Source organism: Ochlerotatus camptorhynchus, unplaced genomic scaffold (genome assembly GCF_037179485.1).
Source record: "Ochlerotatus camptorhynchus isolate MF236.1 unplaced genomic scaffold, CSIRO-AGI_Acam_v1.1 ptg000047l, whole genome shotgun sequence".
Taxonomy (NCBI): domain Eukaryota; kingdom Metazoa; phylum Arthropoda; class Insecta; order Diptera; family Culicidae; genus Ochlerotatus; species Ochlerotatus camptorhynchus.
This window is the reverse complement of record NW_027040538.1, coordinates 262,576-282,916: the sequence shown is the minus strand read 5'-3', so window position 1 is coordinate 282,916 and position 20,341 is coordinate 262,576. Positions and strand designations below refer to the sequence as shown.

Here is a 20,341-nt window from a genome sequence, read left to right as displayed (position 1 = left end):
CTGTTCCTCACTGCTCTTTCAATGCAAATTGAGGTTCCCAACAACTGTGCTAAATTTGAAAATTTGCAGGAGAATTTTAAATGTTGTAAGGGAAACGGAACGATCCTATTCACTTGCTTACCAGAAATTAAAATATTGCTCAAATTTCACCAAATCTCGGACTAAAATTGAGGATACTATAAAAAACAACTTTTCCGAAGACTGCAAAACAATTACACTACTGAGAAAAAAGTTATTATTATATTAATTTAGACTTATTGCTTGTTTAATCCAATTACTGTTAAAAACAAGGGGGAATCACCACTGCACACTGTGCCGAAACACAGTATGACATTCTGTTCGGCACGTTAAGGCACACGCTACGTATGACACGACAAATATTATATAAAACAGCAACACTGTTGAGCGCTGAAGTTTTTTTAATCGATTTACCCGTTGCTAAGGTTTGTTTACTCCAAATGAAAATGTCTGTCAATACTGGTGCAATTTTTGTAGCAACGGCTTTAACGATGGTAGGTATCCAAGGACGTAGCCGGGTTTCGAGCTAGGGAGGGGCGAAAAAAAAATCTACGGAAAATTTAGCCAAATGCCATTTTACCGCACGCAATTTCACCGAAAGCCTTTGTGTTGCTGGGTTTAAGGGAGGTTAGAATCTTGTTATATTTCTAACATGTACATTTTTTAGCATATTTATAGTAAAATGGTTGTCCTCCCTGCCTTGATCACTTGGCTTCTATATTTTGGTTTGGGTTCGCCTTGGCTAACCTGGTTAAGATCAGTTCTGTAGGCCATACTGATAGTGCAAAAATCTAGGTATAAGCCTAATGATATTTTTTTTTTTCTAATTCTGCCTTTTCCGAGATGAATTTAAAGATTAAAATCGATGTTGAACTCTGTTCTATCATCATTGACCCAAGCGGAATGAATGATCTCACCACACGCGTATTATGTTATGCTCGTTTTACTTTCAACACTCGTATATCCTTAATATTGAAATTAATGTTCACATATCCGTTTTCCATTTTTCAATGAACCATCCATGAGAGCTTGAAGTTGTAAACAAACAATCTCAAAAGTCATAACTGCAGGGTTGCCAAACTCATGGTATACTGAGACTGAAAAATTGATTGCGGCTCTTCGGCACGTTCGGCACAACGCTTGGCACAGCTTTTGGCACAGATAAAGTACTCGGCACGAGGGGCGCGTCCTTCCAGAAATAAGTGCGTGATATTTAAAATACATCGTAGTAATTTAAATACTTTGAAGACAGCAATAATTTGAACTTAAATACTTTAAGTGGTATTTAAAGTAATCAACAAATAATTAACGATAATTTATGCAATGACAAATAATTTAACTATATTGAAAATAATTTAAATATAAAATTTTGTGAGTAATTAAAGTATTCATTGAAATTAAGAGTGTATTTAAAGTATTTAATGCAGTCATGGCAAGATATAAAATATTTGGTCAGCAGGCTGTGTAGTATTGAAAGGCTAGTGCGTGCCCCTCGACTCGGCACTGATTGAGATGTGTAGAGTTGAGTACCCCTTGGTTAAAAACCTAAATAACCCACTAGCAGCAATCGATTTTACTCTCATTCTGTACTTTAAACTTAGAGTCGGAAGTAGTGCCCTGTAGTCGCAAAATGATGCGCTATACAGCGCACTAGTTCCAAAATTATGTTCAACGTACAGAACGAGAGTAAAATCGATTGCCGCTAGTGGGTTATTTTGGTTTTCAACTGTATTGATGATATTGAGTTGGTGTCTCTCATTCGCTTTCACGTTTGTTATCAAAAACGATTAAAGCAATTCTACATAAGGGAAGCCTTCTGTTCAAAGTTAACGTTGAGTAAGTGGTGTACAACTTAATATTGAGTAGTTTTAACTTCAGTTGAATGAAAATAACTTACAAGTAAGTACATAGACTGCTTACATGCGACTAAATGCTGATGCTGATTAAATGAAAACAACATCAAGTGTGTTAACGTAAAATTAAGTTTGCGTACGGAACTGTTGACCTGGGTGAATGCTGGTGTATGGAACTCAATATTAGGTACTTTTTATATCAGTTTAGAAGCAATGATTTTTATCAGCACTGGCCACAAGAATAGATGGTTGCGTAGGAAGGTGCTTAGATTACTAAACCAGTAAATTTCGCAATATGATCGTTGTTCTTCTGACACACAATGAACTGATAGGTGCGATACATATCTTTGTTATCGTTATGTTGATAAAGAATAAATCGACAAAAAAATATTATTCCTAGAAGTTAAGAAGTTTACGGAAGCTACATCGATAGCGAGCACAGTGATAAACGATGAAGTGGTGATATCACCATGGAAACCTTGAGTATTCCAATGAGCATGAGAGTGCGATCTAGCCATCTTTTTCGCCATCCATAATTATATTCTCGAGATTAAAAGCTGTGGTCTTCTTGAGTGACGTACCGATTGCTACTTCCTATTTGCATCATTTCGCCTTCCTATACATGAGCTTTACGAGAACACATAATTTTAGATAAAATAAAAGTAACCACTAAGAAATAAGCAGTTCAAAACGTAATTCAAAAATAATATAAATATGTACAACTGTATTACCTGACTAATAACTGTAGTATATGTGACATTAGACTGATGCAAAATTTGAAATTTTCGCTCCACAGTGTTCAAACGGTTTCAAATCGGGTACTGATTAGCCTCCGAAAGTTTAAACTCATTTGATTAGAAACTGACATGGCACAAACCATTTGAAGTTTATATAGAAATTACTATGTTAAAACAAAACTTCTTGTTCATTGTCTTTTAGCCTTTTTACATATTGTACTGTTAACAAATTCTATTGCTATTCTTATGGGAACTTTTATCAGCTACAACTTTGCAGAAAATTGTTTTTCAACCAAATGTCAAATAAAATAGTTATTAATTGTTTAAGAGATTGATAATCTTATGGCAAGATTAAGCAACTGTATTGTGAGCAACACTGTATTCTGCAGTGTGACATAGTAGCCATGATTTTTGTCCTCTATTCTACGCGCCATAAACACCAATGTTGCCTGCTGAACATTTGATTGAGCATAATCATACGACATCAGTGACTTGAATCATTAATAATTTTTGTTCCTTACATTTGATTGAAAAGTGGTCTTGAACAAAGTTGTAGCTGAGAAAATTTTCAACAAGCGCAGTTATCATTTTCTAAAGTAGAGTGAACTGGTAAATTTTGAGATAGATGTGAATCGAAATTAAGGTGTCTCCATAGTAATTCCCATATAAACTTCAAATGGTTTGTGCCAAGTCAGTTTATCACTAAATGAGTTCAAATTTTGGGAGGCTAATCAGGGCCCAAATTAAAACCTTTTGAGCACTGTGGCACGAAAATTTCCAATTTTGCATCAGTCTAATGTGACATGCTTGTAATTAAACGTTGTATCCGTGAGATCATATACCTCGCCTAAACTACGTTCATTGTGCTATATGCTACAAGGTACCGTAAAAGCTCGAAAACCGGACACTTAGTCCATAAATCCGGACACCTTTAAAAGTTGGCTATCATTGCTTGCTGTGCTAAAACATATTTCGTACATATTTATTATTTAAAAAAATGTCCGGATTATTTTGAAAAAAGTGATGAATTTCTAATAGGTCACCCTCTAGTTCGATTCATAACCCCAAAAAAATTTAAGATTTGAATTAATTAGTATGGAAAATTATTGCTTTTCATCTTTGTTGGACCCTACCTGATGTTGGCCGTAACTTGAATCGTTCCACTATTTGACAAGTCAATTGGTTCCCGAGATTCTATCCGCCAGACTATAAATACAGCGGTTATAGTTGTCATGACAATGACCAACAAGCCAGTTGTGGTTATGATGAAATTGGCGTTTTTGTCTTGCACATATTCATCTGCCAATTTACCTACTTAATCATTTATTTGCATTTCTATCTTTCTTGATGCTGTAAAACTGATCGTAACAACATAATAATTTTTGGTTATTGCCATAGCAACAAAATATTGAATTTTTCCAACATTTAAACAAGTAGAAGTAAAGTTAGAACGATATAGGTGATTTTTGAAATTCTTCCATAGTAATTCCCATTTCAATATTTAAGGGTGAACGGGAGGGTAGCCTATCATAAATTCATCACTTTTTTTTTTCAAAATGAAGCACCAAGTCTGGATTGACGAACCGTCCGGTATTCGGTGCATTACGGCATACGATCCCTCGGATATAACGTTTATTCGTTATGGGTCAGGTGACACAGTAGGTGAAGACCCTTTCATAACGGTAACCAAAGTTTGAAGTCTGTTTTTTTTTTCAAGATTGACAAACTGAGGTGAGCCGCCATAATAGAGTGTATCATAGATCATACCTGCTAATGGTAATCCTGGTCCTTTACATTCTAAAATGTAATGAGTAATTCCTGAATTCGTAGCTGCATAAGATGGAGGGCTCACATAAGCGTTGAAGTGTGTACAATTACTATAATAATATCGGCTACTCCACAATACTTCACTCAGATCGCAGGTGACACACGTTGGCTCAGACCTGTAGATGGAATGATACAATAATGTAAAGGTTTATAATTAAATTTGAAATAAGAGCTTCCATAGTTAGTTAAGAATTTAAAATAAAAAAATGCACATAAAACTAAGTAAATAGACATTGTGCAGGGAATAAAATTAAAAACTATTTCATCAAATATGTATATCAATGTTCATTTAAATTTCCACTCATTCTCGAGGCTAATCAATATGCATCACTCGAAACCTTTTCCGAAATGACCATATTGAGGCCATGCATTTAGTACGCCATGCCTAAGTGCATGCAGTAAGTGCATATGGTGTGCCTCAAATAGCCTAATCAGTAAAGGCTCAACTTCCCTGGACATAGAGCTGCATTGTGCTTGCCACACAATATACAAATTCATGCATTGGTTGGAATAGAAAGCTCTCAATTAATAACTGTGGAAGTGCTTCAAAGAACACTGAGTTGATAGTGGGTGACAGCTCGTATTAATACGAGCGTCAAAGCCAAGTAGCGAGATTAAGTACGTCACGCTCTAGGGAGTGAAGGTTAAATCCCTACAGGGAATGTAAGGATGTCTGTCAAATGTTGTTCAAATCGAACTTTAGGTAGGACTTTAGTGAAGGTAGGGGGAGCTAACAAATTTGAGACATTCAGTATGCCTTTTGTACCAAAGTAGACTAAAGTAGTACCTACTTTGAAAATTATTATTTTTTTAATTTTTACTGGCCTGAGCGAAAAAATTGTGAGGGATTATTTTCAACGGAGTTCCCAAAAAAAAAAAAAAAAATCCGTTCCCATATTCGTGAACGGCAGCCGTGAAACGGTCCACGCGTAGAAGGAAAAGTACACGGCTCTTATTCACGAATATTGGAACGATTTTTTTTTTTGGAGAACTGCGTTGAAAATAATCCCTCACAAGTTTTTTTTTCGCTCAGGCCAGTAAAAATTAAAAATAATAATTTTCAAAGTACTACTTTAGTCTACTTTGGTACAAAAAAAAATATAGCACTATGTTACATTCAAAATGATTAATTTTTAGATTTACTGGCTTAAACGAAAAAAAAACCAAGGGATTGGTGGAAAAAATGTAGTGTACGTTAGGGCCAAAGGAAGGGGGGGGGGGGGAGGTTGTGTTAAAAACCAAAAACCAGTGGTGATCATATTTGAATCGGGATTCTCTTGACATTAATATTACGCATCGAAAACGATACAATTCAATCACGTCCAGAAAGTTGGAAAATTGTGCATCTGTTCAACGTACTAAAAATATAGCGAGTAACGTAATAATTTTTAATTGGTTATTTTTTAATGGAAAGTGAAAATCGTGATTCGAAAATCTTGATTTATAACTTGAGCTTTGATGTCTGTGCTAGGGAAGCTAGTTTACACGACCAACATACTCCTAAAACTAAAGTGACATGCTTGTATCCGTCAATTTAGATACACTCAGGTCTTTTTTTACACGGGGGATACGTATCGTGTAAAAAAAAACTGCGTAGAAAAAACCTACGAGATTTTGATTTTTCACATGCTTAAATGTTTAAAAAAAATCTGATTTTGATGCCATTTGTAATAATAGCATGCTATGGTCCAAATAGACATATTTTAAAAATTTCTGTATTTTCACCAAAAATTGTGATTTTTTCTAAGTATGCCATTCGATTACCTATAGCTTGAAGCGGATAATGTGATTGGAATCAAGTCGATAGGTTGTATCGTTGTCGAGAAATCGTTAAAAACGTACCGTGTAAATCGCGAAAAACCGTGTAAAAATAACCGTGTAAAAAAAACCGCGTAAAAAAAACCGTGTAAAAAAAGACATCAGTGTACTTGAAATCAGCGACCGTGTTGGGGAAACCACTACCAACTGTTATTCTCTCATTCAACTTTGATCTGACTTCGACGATTATTGGACCGCGTTTTAATTCTATTTTATAGAAGTGAGCGTATTCCACGATCTATCTGTGTGTGGAAATCATAATTTCATATTCCATGCAGATTACATTTAATGCAACTACGGAGGAAACATAGAATTGGTGAGCATTGGCCAGATTTGGATTTTTCATATATAATCCTAAATAGGACCTAGATTATTTAATACTCTAGTTACCTCAAGTCCGTGCTCTGTCACAATGTTTCATTGTGATTAATCAACACTCAAAGGGGTAAAATATCAAATTTTGGGTAAATTTGAAAGAAAGGGAACTTGGAGTGTAGAGCGCACTGCCCACTGGACGATTCTGAAGCCTGGCCAAGTGAATGGGGTATGGGTTTATTTGATTGAACATCATTTCCAATTTATATATTGATACATTCAAACCATTGGCATTTGGTATTTGAGATAAGACACAGATAGGATGCGGAGGGCCCGCTTAGGGGGAGCATAAACCATGTTATGGTTTCCATTTATTAAATAGTTCAGGTAGGCTAGAAATGACAGGTTCATACTGAGAGAATGTACAATATGGTGCCCGTTCACTGATCAAAATCAAATTCACATCGTCAGTCCCTGCCCAAGAATAAGGGGATTGACGACGATTTGTCAAGTTTTATTTTGCATTTGCATATAACTGTAATTTAAGGCTTGCTTTTGTTATTTTAAGAGGGGCCGGCAGGGCTGATTACGGATCAAAACTAACATAATTCTAACACTAAAATGATCCCGAAACAAACGCTCATTCATTGCACTGTAAGTCATAAAGTAATTTTATTTAGTTTCGATGGAAATCGACCAAAATTGGATTTTTTATATATATATATAATCCTAAAAGGGATCTTGGATCTTGTCATTTGTTTTTGTATAATTTTAGGTATACCGTACGGATCAGCCATAGCGATGGACCTATGAGGCAACTAATATTTTCGTTCTTTATGTTCTTTTCTTTCACCAAATTGATATATCTTACTCTTTCCCTCTCCATCTCTTTCTATCCCTATTTAATGTATTGGTGTACTAGTTTGGACATTTTGCGCCGGATAGTCACGATTGCGGCATGCTATACGGTCTGGCATGTTTTAACGCTTAAGGCCCAAGCGCAATGTGGGCGGAAGTGGAACGGAAACGGAAAGTTTGAGAGTTGTCACGAATGACATCAAAAAGCCTAACCGAAGTCGATTTGGTTCTAACTAGTTTTCAATCCGACAAGTAGGCTTACTCAGATCGGGCTTTTCTGCTGCCGCTGCCGTTCCGCTTCCACTGTCATTGCGCTTGAACCTTTAGCTTGGTAGGTCCTCACCTAACACGATGGGTTGGCAGTGGCCACCAGGGTGAGGGCTGATAAATTACATTACAATTACAATTACTACGGAGGAAACATCGAATAAACGTTTGTTTTGAATTTCATCACTACTGCGCTGTTCGGAGTCAGTAAAACCCTATTTTCAAGATGCACAGCAAAAATAAATTTTAATATTATATCCAAGAGGATGCACTTCTATCATGTTGAAAATCTCATGTAATTTTTATGGCCACAAAAATAAACAAATCCAGTAAAAGCAGCGTAATGTCAGTTCATGCACTGTATTAATGATATTTTTTTCCTTTTAGGCAAACACCATATTTTTGACACGATTGAAGTGCATCCACTTCTATGTGCTATCAATATTAATGTTTTGCTGTGTATTGCCAGTAAAATACAGATTTACAAATTAATCATCTCCCCTCATCTAGATTCTTGCCCTTCCATTTCATTTCTTTGACAATGAAACACAAATATCGAGATAACAGTGCTTGCAGAATAAAATAATGGGTTTGATTTTGAGATGTAATAGATTCACTTCCTCAACTTTGATGCTGGACGCCTTACAATGGTTGTCGGTGAAGCAAAGAATTGTATATTTGACTATGTTGTTCATTTTTAAGGTAGTTTGCTGCCTCGATATGTGTGTGATCGAATTGAATGAGGAAGTGATTTTAAAAGATATAATACCAGACACGCGGATGAAATAAAAACACCTCATTTGTTGACTTGAGCTTCGCAGAATTAATTGTATTTTAATGGAATAAATCTTTTCAATTCGATGCCTTATTAAACTTATTATTAAATTATTAAATTATTATTATTAAAGAATTATTAAAAGTGCAACAACATTAGCAGAATTTAAGAGACATTGCATGTCACACGTTTAAACTGTCTTTTGAATATCTTATCTTATCTTTCTTTATTAAAGAGACATTTAGCCGTCGGCTGGTTCATCTCTGATCTTTTGAACAGTTATCCAGTGATTTTTTTTATGAATTGACAAATTATGTATTTTGATGAAGTTATCCCTAACGGATTATTTTGTATGGATAGCTGTCATAACGATTTTTTTTAATAATTATTGTTGCACTGCAAACACTATTTTGATGATGGATTTTTAATATTTTATTTAATAGGAGTAGTTTAAAAATATTTTTTTTGAGTGGTTTACAATTGTTTGAGCCTCGCGTGCTTTTTATGGATATAGAGGACTGAATTTAACATTTGATAAAAAAAAATGCATTTTTGATGCTTATTTGGAAGATACCTTGAGTTAGTAATAAGTTTTCTTGCTGAAAGTCGGGGGTTCGTGAGCATTCCTGACATTGCTGAAAATTATGATACCATCAGATTCCGGAGTTGCTAATTTATAGGATGCTTTGTTGATTGGTCATTAACTTTTGATCGCTTGTAATACTTATGAATATTTTAGGTGGACAAAAAGGTGAACTAAGAGATGGACGCCTAAGTTTTTTCTCATTTATATTGCTATGAAGCAACTGTAGACTCTAGAGGGAATTTATATCTGTAACTGTAACCAGTTCGTTTTTGTTTGCTAACCTGGTTAAAATGTCATATTTAAAGATAAATCGTCCAGCTCAAACCTTTGTAGGGGTAAGAGGTGGGACCATCATCATCATCATCATCATCATTTGCATGAAACTTTCTATAATTGTTTTTTTATGGGCATTCATTCCCATTTATACTAACAATTGGGATCTCTCTTTTTTTCAAAGTCGGGTATTTGACATTTCGCAATAAATTGTAGCACAGTGGCGCTGGTGGTACGCGTGATTACCTCTCACCCCAGCAAGCCTGCGGCAGGTCGGCGCCGCCGGGATGTTCAGAGGCATAACATCTCTGATCACGCCACAGAAGGGAAGTAAAGCCGTTGGTCCCCGGTTCATGAGTTGATGGGTTGATAGGTAGGGTCCAGGTGTGGGTGCTGGAAGAACTAACAACTTATTTCAATAATAAACCATTCGTTTTAGGTAAATCTTTTGATGTTCAAGACATTAGGGCGGTCCTTACACGGGAAAAAATCCGTTCCAAAATTCGTCAACCTCCAGTCACGATTTTCGGAACAAGTAAATTTTTCGTTTACGAAAGTACACCATGAATAAAAATCATGAAATCGTGAACATTGTTCCACAAAATAAACGTAACGCCTACAAAGGCAACAAAAGTCATAGAATCGTGAACTCTGTTCGTAAAATCATGATCTAGTTCTGGCAAACGTGATTTATGTTCATGCGTTGTGATTGATACCGTGAACCTTGTACTCGAAAACGCGAACATGGTTCATGGACTGTAAAATGTCAACTTCATTATAATTACCAATATTTTAAATGGATTTTTGATGATACGGCTCAGCTCACTCACTAATAATAGAGACACTATTCTCGACGGATCCGAGCACTCTATTAGGATAAAATCAACAACAACTGAAAATGACAGCTGCAGCATTGCATGTGATCCAAGTTCACGATTTCAGGACCGAAAATCACACTTATGGGTTCATGGATCACGAAATCATGATTTTATTTTGTGTTTTCTGTAGCGTTAAGAAATCGATGGTCGCGCTGAACAGGCGTGACTTAAGTTCATGAATTTGGGATTTATTTCATGAAAATGTTATTTACTCGATCACGTTTACGGGAACCAAGTCATGAATTCAAACGAACTAGCAGTTCATGCTTTCGTGATTTGTTGTTCATTAATACCGGAACGGTTTTTTTTCCGAGTACGGTTGATGAGCTCTAAATATCAGCTTTTTATTATAGTTATTTGTGATATATCGGCATAATATTCAACTACCGTGGCATCACTTCGCTTAGCGCTCTTGCTAAAATGTTCGAACTCGTTGTTATGGAACCGTTACTCGCTAACTGTGAGCCGTATATTAGTATCGACCAGCACGGTTTCATGGCTGGTCGCTCCACTGCCACTACCCGAGCAAAGTCGGTTTACAAAATGAAAGCAAATCGATATTAAAGTTTGCAGTTCCTATCATAATGAAAACTCATTTTGATTTCAATTGTCGCGACAGAAGTCTGATCATATTGTGCTTCCATTATGCAGTCAACACTTTTTAAATGAAAGCAACTTAACTTGAAATTCTGCTGTTAATTTTTTGTTTAAAATTTGATTTAAGTTCATCTGTCGTTAAACTAACGATTATTGTTTATTTGTTTTGTTTAACACATTTTAGGTCATTCGTGACTAGCCCGAGGTGACATTTGAGCTCAAATCTTTCAACGTGAGAAGCATGAATGCTAACCATTTACGACAGGTTCGTATTCAGTCAAACATTATGAATGCAAAATCAGTAATCAAATTGATTTCATTGAAAGCAGAATTAGTTTTCCGTTTGATTCAACAGTGTAAAATTTTATTCTCATTTTTGCTGTGTTAACCGTTAAGTCAACCAAAATGAGATCAAATGGAGTATTCAAAATAAGTTACGTCATAACAGCAAATTCTGATTTCAATTTGATCTCTAACTTTGCTCGGGTAACTTGCTGTGCCTTACTTCCTAAATCTCTAACAGTATGTCGGATCTGCTCAAACGGATGTCATTTATACTGACTTATCTGCAACCTTCAATAAATTGAATCACCGCATATCTATCGCAAAACTGGACAGGCTTGGTATCCACGGCTGTCTTTTGCTATGGTTTCACCGATCGCTATCTTACTGTTGTCATTGGTGATCACCAATTCCGTATGTTCGCTGCCACGTCCGGCATACCCCAGGGTAGTCACCTGGGTCCGCTGATTTTCCTGATTTACTTCAACGACGTGAATCTAGTAATTGAGGGACCACGATTAACTTACGCAGATGACCTTAAACTCTTCTTTCGAATTCACTCAATTGAAGACTGTTGCTTCTTTCAACGTCAGTTGAATGCTTTTGGTGATTGGTATTCTGAATCATATGTAGGTTAACCCGTCCAAATGCTCGGTTATCTCTTTTTCGCGCAAGAAACAGACTATTATGTTCAAGTATGTTTTGTTATGCACTGAAATTGAGCGCGTCAACCAAATTAAGGTCCTAGGTGTGATTCTGGATACACAACTCTCTTTCAAGCAGCACATCTCGCACGCCGTCGACAAAGCTTCCATAATTTTAGGGTTGCCAAAGATTTCACGGATATCTACTGCCTTCAATCGTTGTACTGCTCCTTGTCTCGCTCCATATTAGAATACTGTCGGTCCGAAGAGATACAGCAAGGGCATTGCTAATTGCAGATATTTTGCTATCACTTTTTGTTGAAAAGTAATAATCGATTTTCATTTAAAAAAAACGTTATTTTTAATGTTTACATCTGAACGTGGCGCAAGTGAATTTTTATGGTGTTAGTTGCATTTATAAGTTCGTACCTTGGGTACGGTGCAAAACTGTGAAGCTATGTTTAACTCATTTAATTAACTTTTGAAAAGGCGTTTTTTTAATCGATTATAAGAACAAACAATATATTCCACCTAAATACGGCATCAGGACTAGTATGATCGATGTTTTCTACTCGATGGAACGGAAATAGGCGATTTCCACGAAGTAGTGCTCTATCCTACTTAATACCTATTAGGGTCGATTTCTTCATCTGCGCATAAACCATAAATAAGGTTTGACTAAATGGGTAAACCTAGTGAAAGATTTAAACTTCCTAGTGCATTGGGGTATTGTTTTTGCCTAGAAACACTGTGTATTTTTTTCTTTTTTGATAATGGATTAACCTTCCTATAAGCGGAGGTGAATAAATTGGGCCTTGATATCATGCCAACTGAACCTGAACCAATATCGGTTCTCCCCGTGCAGTAAAGTTAATTTATATTTTGCTTTATCGTTATATTACATTTTGGGATAGGAGCAATTGAGTTTTCTGTTTTAATATGTTCAAAAAATTACACCCCTCGCTAAATTCACTTTGTTTTAACAAAGAAGATAATAACCATAGTTTTATTTACTATGAATTGAATCAAATCTAAATGATTTTGGAAAATAAAATGGTGATTAAATGGTGATATTTTGCATGCAGGTCGAGTTCGACGAACGCCTGTGATGGATAAAACGGGAACTTGCATAGCAGTATGTTTAACGTTCATTTTACAAATTCAAACGTGGGGTGGCATCAATGAAAATTGTTTGAACGAAAAAAAAATTCTGTTGATTTGAAATTTTGCTGCAGATAATTGGTAAAGTATAAATACTGTCTGAAAATTTCATTGGAATCTTAAATCAGAAAATAAATTCAATTATAAAACTTGAAAAATAAAAATAAAAACCTTTTATTGTTCTCTAAAAATACAAATCATCTACAGGGTGATTACAAAATGACGTTCACTCTTGAAGATGGGACGGGGTCCTAGAAGTTGTGCCAGTACATGTAATAAGTATAGGAAAATGCGTGACACACGGGAAAAGAGGGTGATAAGTTCGAAAAAAAAAAATGCAGTCGTCATTTTTTAATCGCTTCTACAGAGAAGTGTTCATCTTACCCGACTAGGTCACACATTTTTAAAATGAATGAAAGTTTCATTATTGCATAGCAAACATTAGGTAAAACCATCATGATCAAACTGTGGCGAGAGTTTATCTTTTGAACCTTCTTGTTTTGCATAAAGTTGTAGGTCCCACAATTTGAAAAATGGTTCAAAGATTTTTCTAATGAACTATAATTTTCATGATTATTTCAGTACTGCAATATGAAATGTTAGTTCTTTCTATTCTGTGCACCGTTTTATTACAGACAAACAGACATATCGTTTTGCATACTGATCATCGTTGATTCATTCAATGCGATCATTGAATAGATAGATTATGATTTATTATCAAACATATTCACAGTGGTATGTTTGTTTGTCTGCGATTTAACTGTAACTATGTTTACCTTTTTAGTTCCTCGTTAACGGGATCTTTCACAACGTATAGATGTTGCTGCCCAGGACGTTTACCATGCGTTCCGAGATAATAGACCAGATGATTATATGTATCCCATGCCAGTATACGTAGAACCTGATAATTTGAATTAATAAGGATGATGAGAATTTTTTTAATTATTTTTGATGTTTATATGAAATATAAGTTTTATTGGATGAATCATACCTCATAACGTCCGTGCGATATCACAGCTATTCGTTGTTGTGTTATTGTTACATGTTTTATATGAGTAAAATGTTCAGTTCCCGTTTCCTGAACACTAGCCATCATTAGAAAGCTGTCCCCATCTGGAGCAAAAACAGGATGAGGTAATATATCCAGCCATTCGTTCTCGGGTGCTCGTTCGGAATGATGCTGCGGAAAAAACAAAAAAGAATAATATTTCACATATTATTTTCCGTAACCTAATGTGCATTACCTTAAAATATAATGAAAAAATAAAGACTTTTCAGTTAGTTTTCCTTAAAAAGTTTAAAGAATAAATCTCTGTCATCGAGCCTGAAAGACGTAACTTGGCCAAGCAAATATTTATTTACCGGTCAGCAGTGTTTTACGCTCTTCGACCGGGATTAAATTCACAATATAACGTATTTTCATGGAAATTTGGTATGCCTGTTCTGCCAAGTTGGATTTCTGCGGAGCCGACTGGGATTGAACTCAGGCCTATTGGGGTGAAAGGTAATCACGCTTACCACTACACCACCGGCACTGCAGTCAAATAAACATTAAGTTTGAGTAAAACACGATACAAGGGTATTGTTAAGTAAAAAAAAAAAACAATTTTGGCAGTAAATGGCTTCAACCATATAGAACTGTGTCAACATATTGTGAAAGCATCCCAACAAACAATTTGAGTTGATCAACAGCTGAATAAGCAATTTTTTAGCTGAAGAAGCTTATTTTTGCCTGCATAAGCTCTTATTCAACATTCAATGTTTGTTGGGATTATTCCACCATTTTTTTTCTCCAAATTGGGACTAGGGACATCTTTCATCTAGATGTACAGTTCCCGACTCAAAAACGAAAAACAACACATACCTAGCTGATTTTTTGTTATTTCGTGGCAAGGAAAAATATAAAAAACATATTGCGCCCTCTGTCTACAAACCATGAAAACCTTAAAAAAACCAATACAATCAAGGGGCTGTTCATAAACTACTTAGACAGTTTAGGGGGGGGGGTTGCAATTATCCACGGCTCATAAAAAATTTAAAAATTGTGTATGGACTATTGTCTACGTAGGGGGAGGGGGTCTAGAATCCCAAAAAAATGTCAACATGATTAATGAACAGCCCCCAATGTTTTTCAATACAAAACCCGAAATTTTAAAAACATTATATTTTTTCTTTTCATTTGATTTTTTGATCTCTAATACCGACTTACAGGTTTAAATTTTTGAAAAAGTGGATTTTTTTGGACCACTTTAATGGAAATGGTTACCCTAATGACAAAATTAAAAATAAAACGGTTCTAATATTTTGCGAGAAGGAACAAAACTATCAATTTTTACGTTATTTCTCCATCTTGCTCGCAAAACTTCTCCAGAGGCCAATTTCAGATCTGATGAACTCTGCATTGACTCGCTCGAATCCCAAGATCGGAACATTGGTTATGGCACACAGTCCTAAACAAAGAAGATCTTCTGACGAAAAATTCTGTCTAAAAATGAGAGAATATTTCATAAATCCTTAAAGCGAACCTTGTAACAATGATGACGATTCTGATGAATATGAGAACTATAGTGACAGCCACGATGAAGAATAAATATTAAATATATTACTAATTATAAGTATGTTATGGAAAGTCCTAATTGATTTTATGATTTAAGAAAATTCATACGGAAAGAATACGAATTTTATATCAACTTTCCGCATCCTAACCCTGTCACTGTGAAAAAGAAAAACAGTCAAGGCCCAACCTTGAGTAAACAGAATCTATTTGATCAGCGGGGTTAATATATTTCCTTATTTTTCATCAAGTTCAATATTTTTGCAGCTTCAGGGCGTAAGAATGGATCCTTGTATCTCTTTATTAGTTTTTGTTTGTTTTGTCCCCCATCGTCGTCGACTGGTCACCATAGCCGGTCGAACTCCAGACGAATCTAGAACCACACTACCGCGACATCGCTTTCATGAGACAACGAAACCCTACCCCCAAGCTCCTCCCCTTATCCTATCCTTCGACAATGTACCCCTCTAACTTCGGGTAAGCCGTGAGTATTCGGCCCAACTCCTACTACACATAGAACTAAGTAAATTTTGTTACAAACAAAGAACAATGAATTATCGGCTCCGTAAAGCTAACGCGATTGAGCCTTCCAAATAAACGAACTAGATATAAAAAAAGAATGGATCATATTTCAACATTATTAAACATAAACAGTATTATATCTTTAAAAAATAATGAGTAACCTTAGTGATCAAATATACTTTGATCAATTTGATCTCGTTTTACGGTAGTAATCGTTGTTTTCTAAAAATATATAAATAAGTATTCCTGGATAATTAATTAATACCATCGCCGATTTTTAACAAACGAGATGTATAACACCATCAATCCTCCATGTATTGGAAATTATTATGGAAGATTTCATCAGTAACAGGGGAGAATCGAGAAAATGGGCAGTTATCTGAAGTCTGCACAGATTAGACAATCACTATTCGATTCATCATACATTTTTGCAAATGGATAATGAATGAATGTTGGGACCTCCCTTAGCTCAGTCGGTAAAGGCACAGCTACAAAGCAAGACCATGCTGGAGGTGGCTGGGTTCGATTCCCGGTCCGGTCTTGGAATTTTTCGGGTTGGAAAATTTCTCAACTTCCCTGGGCATAGAGTATGATTGTACTTGCCACACAATTATACTAATGCAAAAAAATGGTACAGGCATCGAAAGCTCTCTCAATTAATAACTGTGGAAGTGCATCTAGAACACTAAGTTGAGAGCATGCAATAAGCTAATATGCCATACGCAATAAGCTTGAAATGCGAGGAATAAGAAGAAGAATTAATGAATGTTCAATACAATATAACATTAGACTGGCCCACATTTATATGGGAGATGTTTCATTATCATTTTTTTCAACGGACCAACCCCCAGATTTGTCCCGTTAGGTGAGAAAACCACTCTTTGAAAATTTCAGCTCATTTGGATGTAACACGAGCTCGCGCTTTTGGCTTAAAGTTGGTATGGGGATTTTTTTCGAAATGTATGTAGGAATAACATCCCTTCACTCATTCGTGCATCAAACTGTTTTAAGCTCAGAATTTGAGCACATGCAGCTTAATCTATAAGAAACAACTTTGCTGAAGACAGCATCAGGATTCAAGTTAGTATTATGGTGATATTCATTCTTGAATTTCGTTGTACATTGCAACAAAATTCAGGCGGCTTATGCAACGTATCAACTAGATTACCACTAAAAAATAAAAGTTCATATCTTCCACAGGCTAACTTGTGTCAGTAGGTGAGATAATCATTATCTGAATGCTTATGATTTAATGTTTATATAGGGGATTTGTTTGAAATTTTTATATACAAAATGCTCATATACATTCAGAAGCGAATCTATATATATAAAAATGAATTTCTGTCTGTCTGTCTTTCTGACCCTTATAAACTCGGAAACTACTGAACCGATCGGCGGGAAAATTTGTATGCAGGGGTTTTGGGGCAGGAAAAGGTTCTTATGATGGTTCGAGACCCCTCCCTCTTCTGTAAGGGGGAGGGGGTGGCTTACATAACAATTAAACATAAATTTCTGCATAACTCGAGAACTAATCAAGCAAATGGAACCAAATTTGGCATGTGGAGGTCATAGGGGGTAGCCCCTTAGATAAGGGGGGGGGGCTTCGTACAATAAAGCATGTTTTTTTTTTAATTGGCGCATAAACTCAAGCCAATATTGAATCCCGAGCAAGGCCGGGCACACTCAGCTAGTATCTTAATAAAACTAACCGGATTCATAATGCAGTTGTTACTCATTGTTTAAACTACAAGTTTTGAAAATCTGAATCAAATCAAGAATAAGAAAACTTTTTTATGATCGATAGAGTGTAGGAGTGTCATTGTTTCATGTATTTTTTTTTCCAAAATCCCCATACAAAATTCAAACTGAAAGCGCCAGCTGATCCTACAACCAAATGAGCTATAACTTTCAGAGAATGGTTTGTCACTTAAAGGCACAAATCTGGAGGTTGGCCCATGGAAAAATAGAACTTTTATTTTTGTGTGCCAGTCTAGTATTACATGCGTGAATCCGAATAACCTATGATACTGCTTGGGGAAAATCGGGAAAAATGTGTAATTAGGTGATGTCTGCACAAAATAAGACCATCACCATTAAATATGTATAAAAGTATATCATGACTTGTTTCCTGCAGTAAAAGGGGGAAATTGGGCAAAATGGTAATTTACTAAAATTTCCCACAAGACGAGACCATCACCATTCGATTCCTCAGTACTCAGCTTACCTTATGATGTAATCTAATCTGTAATTTTTGGATCCCTAAGGTGTTTTCCGTCACGAATGACTATCATTGGACAGGTTTTCTCATCACTGACTACAGTCTTATAAAAAAATATCGAAAATTAGGTAATAGGGGCAACATTTATCAAAATAAGTAGTCTGCACAGACTGGTGATGCATGAAACTATTTTTAATGAATTCTCCGAATGTTTGCCATAAGAGTGACAATATTTCAGAACGTATCTATTATGGTGGTATTTTTTGAGTAATTTATGCAAAATTTCAAGATATTTGAGTAAATTGGTATTCTGCACAGGATGAAACTATTTCCATTGGATTTCTGAAACTTTTTCTCATACGAATGATTATATTTGCGGTAATACATTTTGCTCCTTTTACGTCGATTTTTTTTCCCACTGTGCGATAGTACAACACGTCAAGCATATGAAAAAGGCTTGTACACAGGAAAACTACACATTTCTCTAATTTATTTTCTAAATATCTCGAAGCATTTAGAAAGATAACCACGATGCACATTTTTGTTCAAAATTACATCAGAAATCATTATAAATGGAAACAGAGACTTTTATAAATCCATGAATAACTAGTCTTCTACAAAATCTGTTAATAAATTTTATACCATCTCATAATTATTTTTGAAAGTTTTTAATTGACTGCTATTTTTGCAAGAATTTTTTTAAATAAAAAATCCTGATATCACTCATTTAGCATGAAGTTTTTATATTTAATTAAAAAATGCTCAAAATAGGAAGATACACCAAATGGTCTAAATGGGAAGATACGCTGCTGTTGAAACCATAGACAAAGTTTAATTTAAATCGGAAAGATTCGTGTCAGGTTTTAGCTTTTTAAGGAAGATTTCGCATGGAGCTGCTTAAAGTATCCGGGCTTTTGACTTCTATGTTCCTGCTGCTACGACACAAAATATAAAACCATAGAAATGAAAATGGTCTTAAATTTTTAGAAAAAAAAAATCAAAAATACCGCTGATGCCGGTGACGGTGACAGATGCCTGAAATGCGTCTATTCAAATGAAGGAAATAAAAATGTATCGTTTTCTTATCTTACCTCTTCGCATTGCCAATGTGGACTTTGACAAGATGCCACCAAAGATAAATTTTGAGGTCGAGATATCCAGACTGTCGATATATGCATATAAGGAGCTTTCATCCAGTTTGCGGATAAAAAATAGTGATCCCTAGAAAGAAAATTTAAAAAAAAATATTTTAATGGTATGGGCAACGAAAGTCTTAAATAGGGGGAAGCCCTATAACTAGCGTGGGTTGTTTGAAGAAAATTTATCGAGAACTCAGCTAAAAGATGCATAAAGGGATCTAGTTCACTAGCAAGCACGATAAAACTCTATGGACTAGTGTAATAGTACTATTCAACAAATTTGGAAGCTCAAAATAAAAAAAAAAACCAGTCAAACAATTTTTACTAGAAACGTGTAAATAATAATAATATGAGTTGGAATTTATTGGAAAACGTATGAAGAGTATCATCGTTAACGTGTAAACTCTCGTAAATGCTTAAACTTAATTGCATTTGATCTGGTTCTTATACTTGCGATTGAAAATACCCCTATAGTAAATTGCTTTGTAATGGAAACAATTCTTCGGTAATATGTGCAATTTTGATTTTCTTTAATGAAAAACTTACTGTCCTTCTAATGCAGCTGGCCGACTTAATTCCGAAGTTACTATATTGCTAAGGTTTCGTATATCCACAACCCATAAAGTTACATCCGGGTTAATCGAACCCGGCGTAGGATATCGCATTTGCTTAGAAATAGGAAAAAGTGTTCTATTATCATCTCTGCCAGCGGATAACGTTGTAGTCGATGTAAACCACGGATACGTCATTTGCCCAACGCGTGAATCGTTAAATGTTGCATACAATATGTGAGATCCATCTGGCGAAAACCACATTGCTTCGAATGATGTAAAAATTTCCTCTGAAAGTAAACCAATAATGACAGTTATGTTACTGATGAGCTGGCCATAGGTAAGGTATTATGTAACAAACAACTCAATTATTCCCAGATCAGGTCCGAATCTTCCTTAAAAAATTTGAGCTCATTTATTCGTAACCTTTGATCATTTGAAGAATGAAACTGAACCCTTTTTTTATTT

The 20,341-nt window shown here is 35.4% G+C and overlaps 1 protein-coding gene across 2 annotated transcripts in view; it reads right to left on the bottom strand.

Annotated features, from left to right (window-relative positions):
- Window positions 1-20,341, bottom strand: part of LOC135717129 (dipeptidyl peptidase 4) — a 57,525-nt gene that overhangs the window by 12,946 nt on the left and 24,238 nt on the right. For both annotated transcript variants that reach the window (XM_065239077.1, XM_065239078.1), the window contains 5 exons: window positions 19,869-20,163; window positions 19,275-19,404; window positions 13,881-14,069; window positions 13,666-13,790; window positions 4,376-4,551 (listed from right to left, as the gene is read on the bottom strand). In XM_065239077.1, coding sequence (XP_065095149.1) covers window positions 4,376-4,551; window positions 13,666-13,790; window positions 13,881-14,069; window positions 19,275-19,404; window positions 19,869-20,163 — 915 coding nt within the window. The remainder of the gene's footprint in view (window positions 1-4,375; window positions 4,552-13,665; window positions 13,791-13,880; window positions 14,070-19,274; window positions 19,405-19,868; window positions 20,164-20,341) is intronic.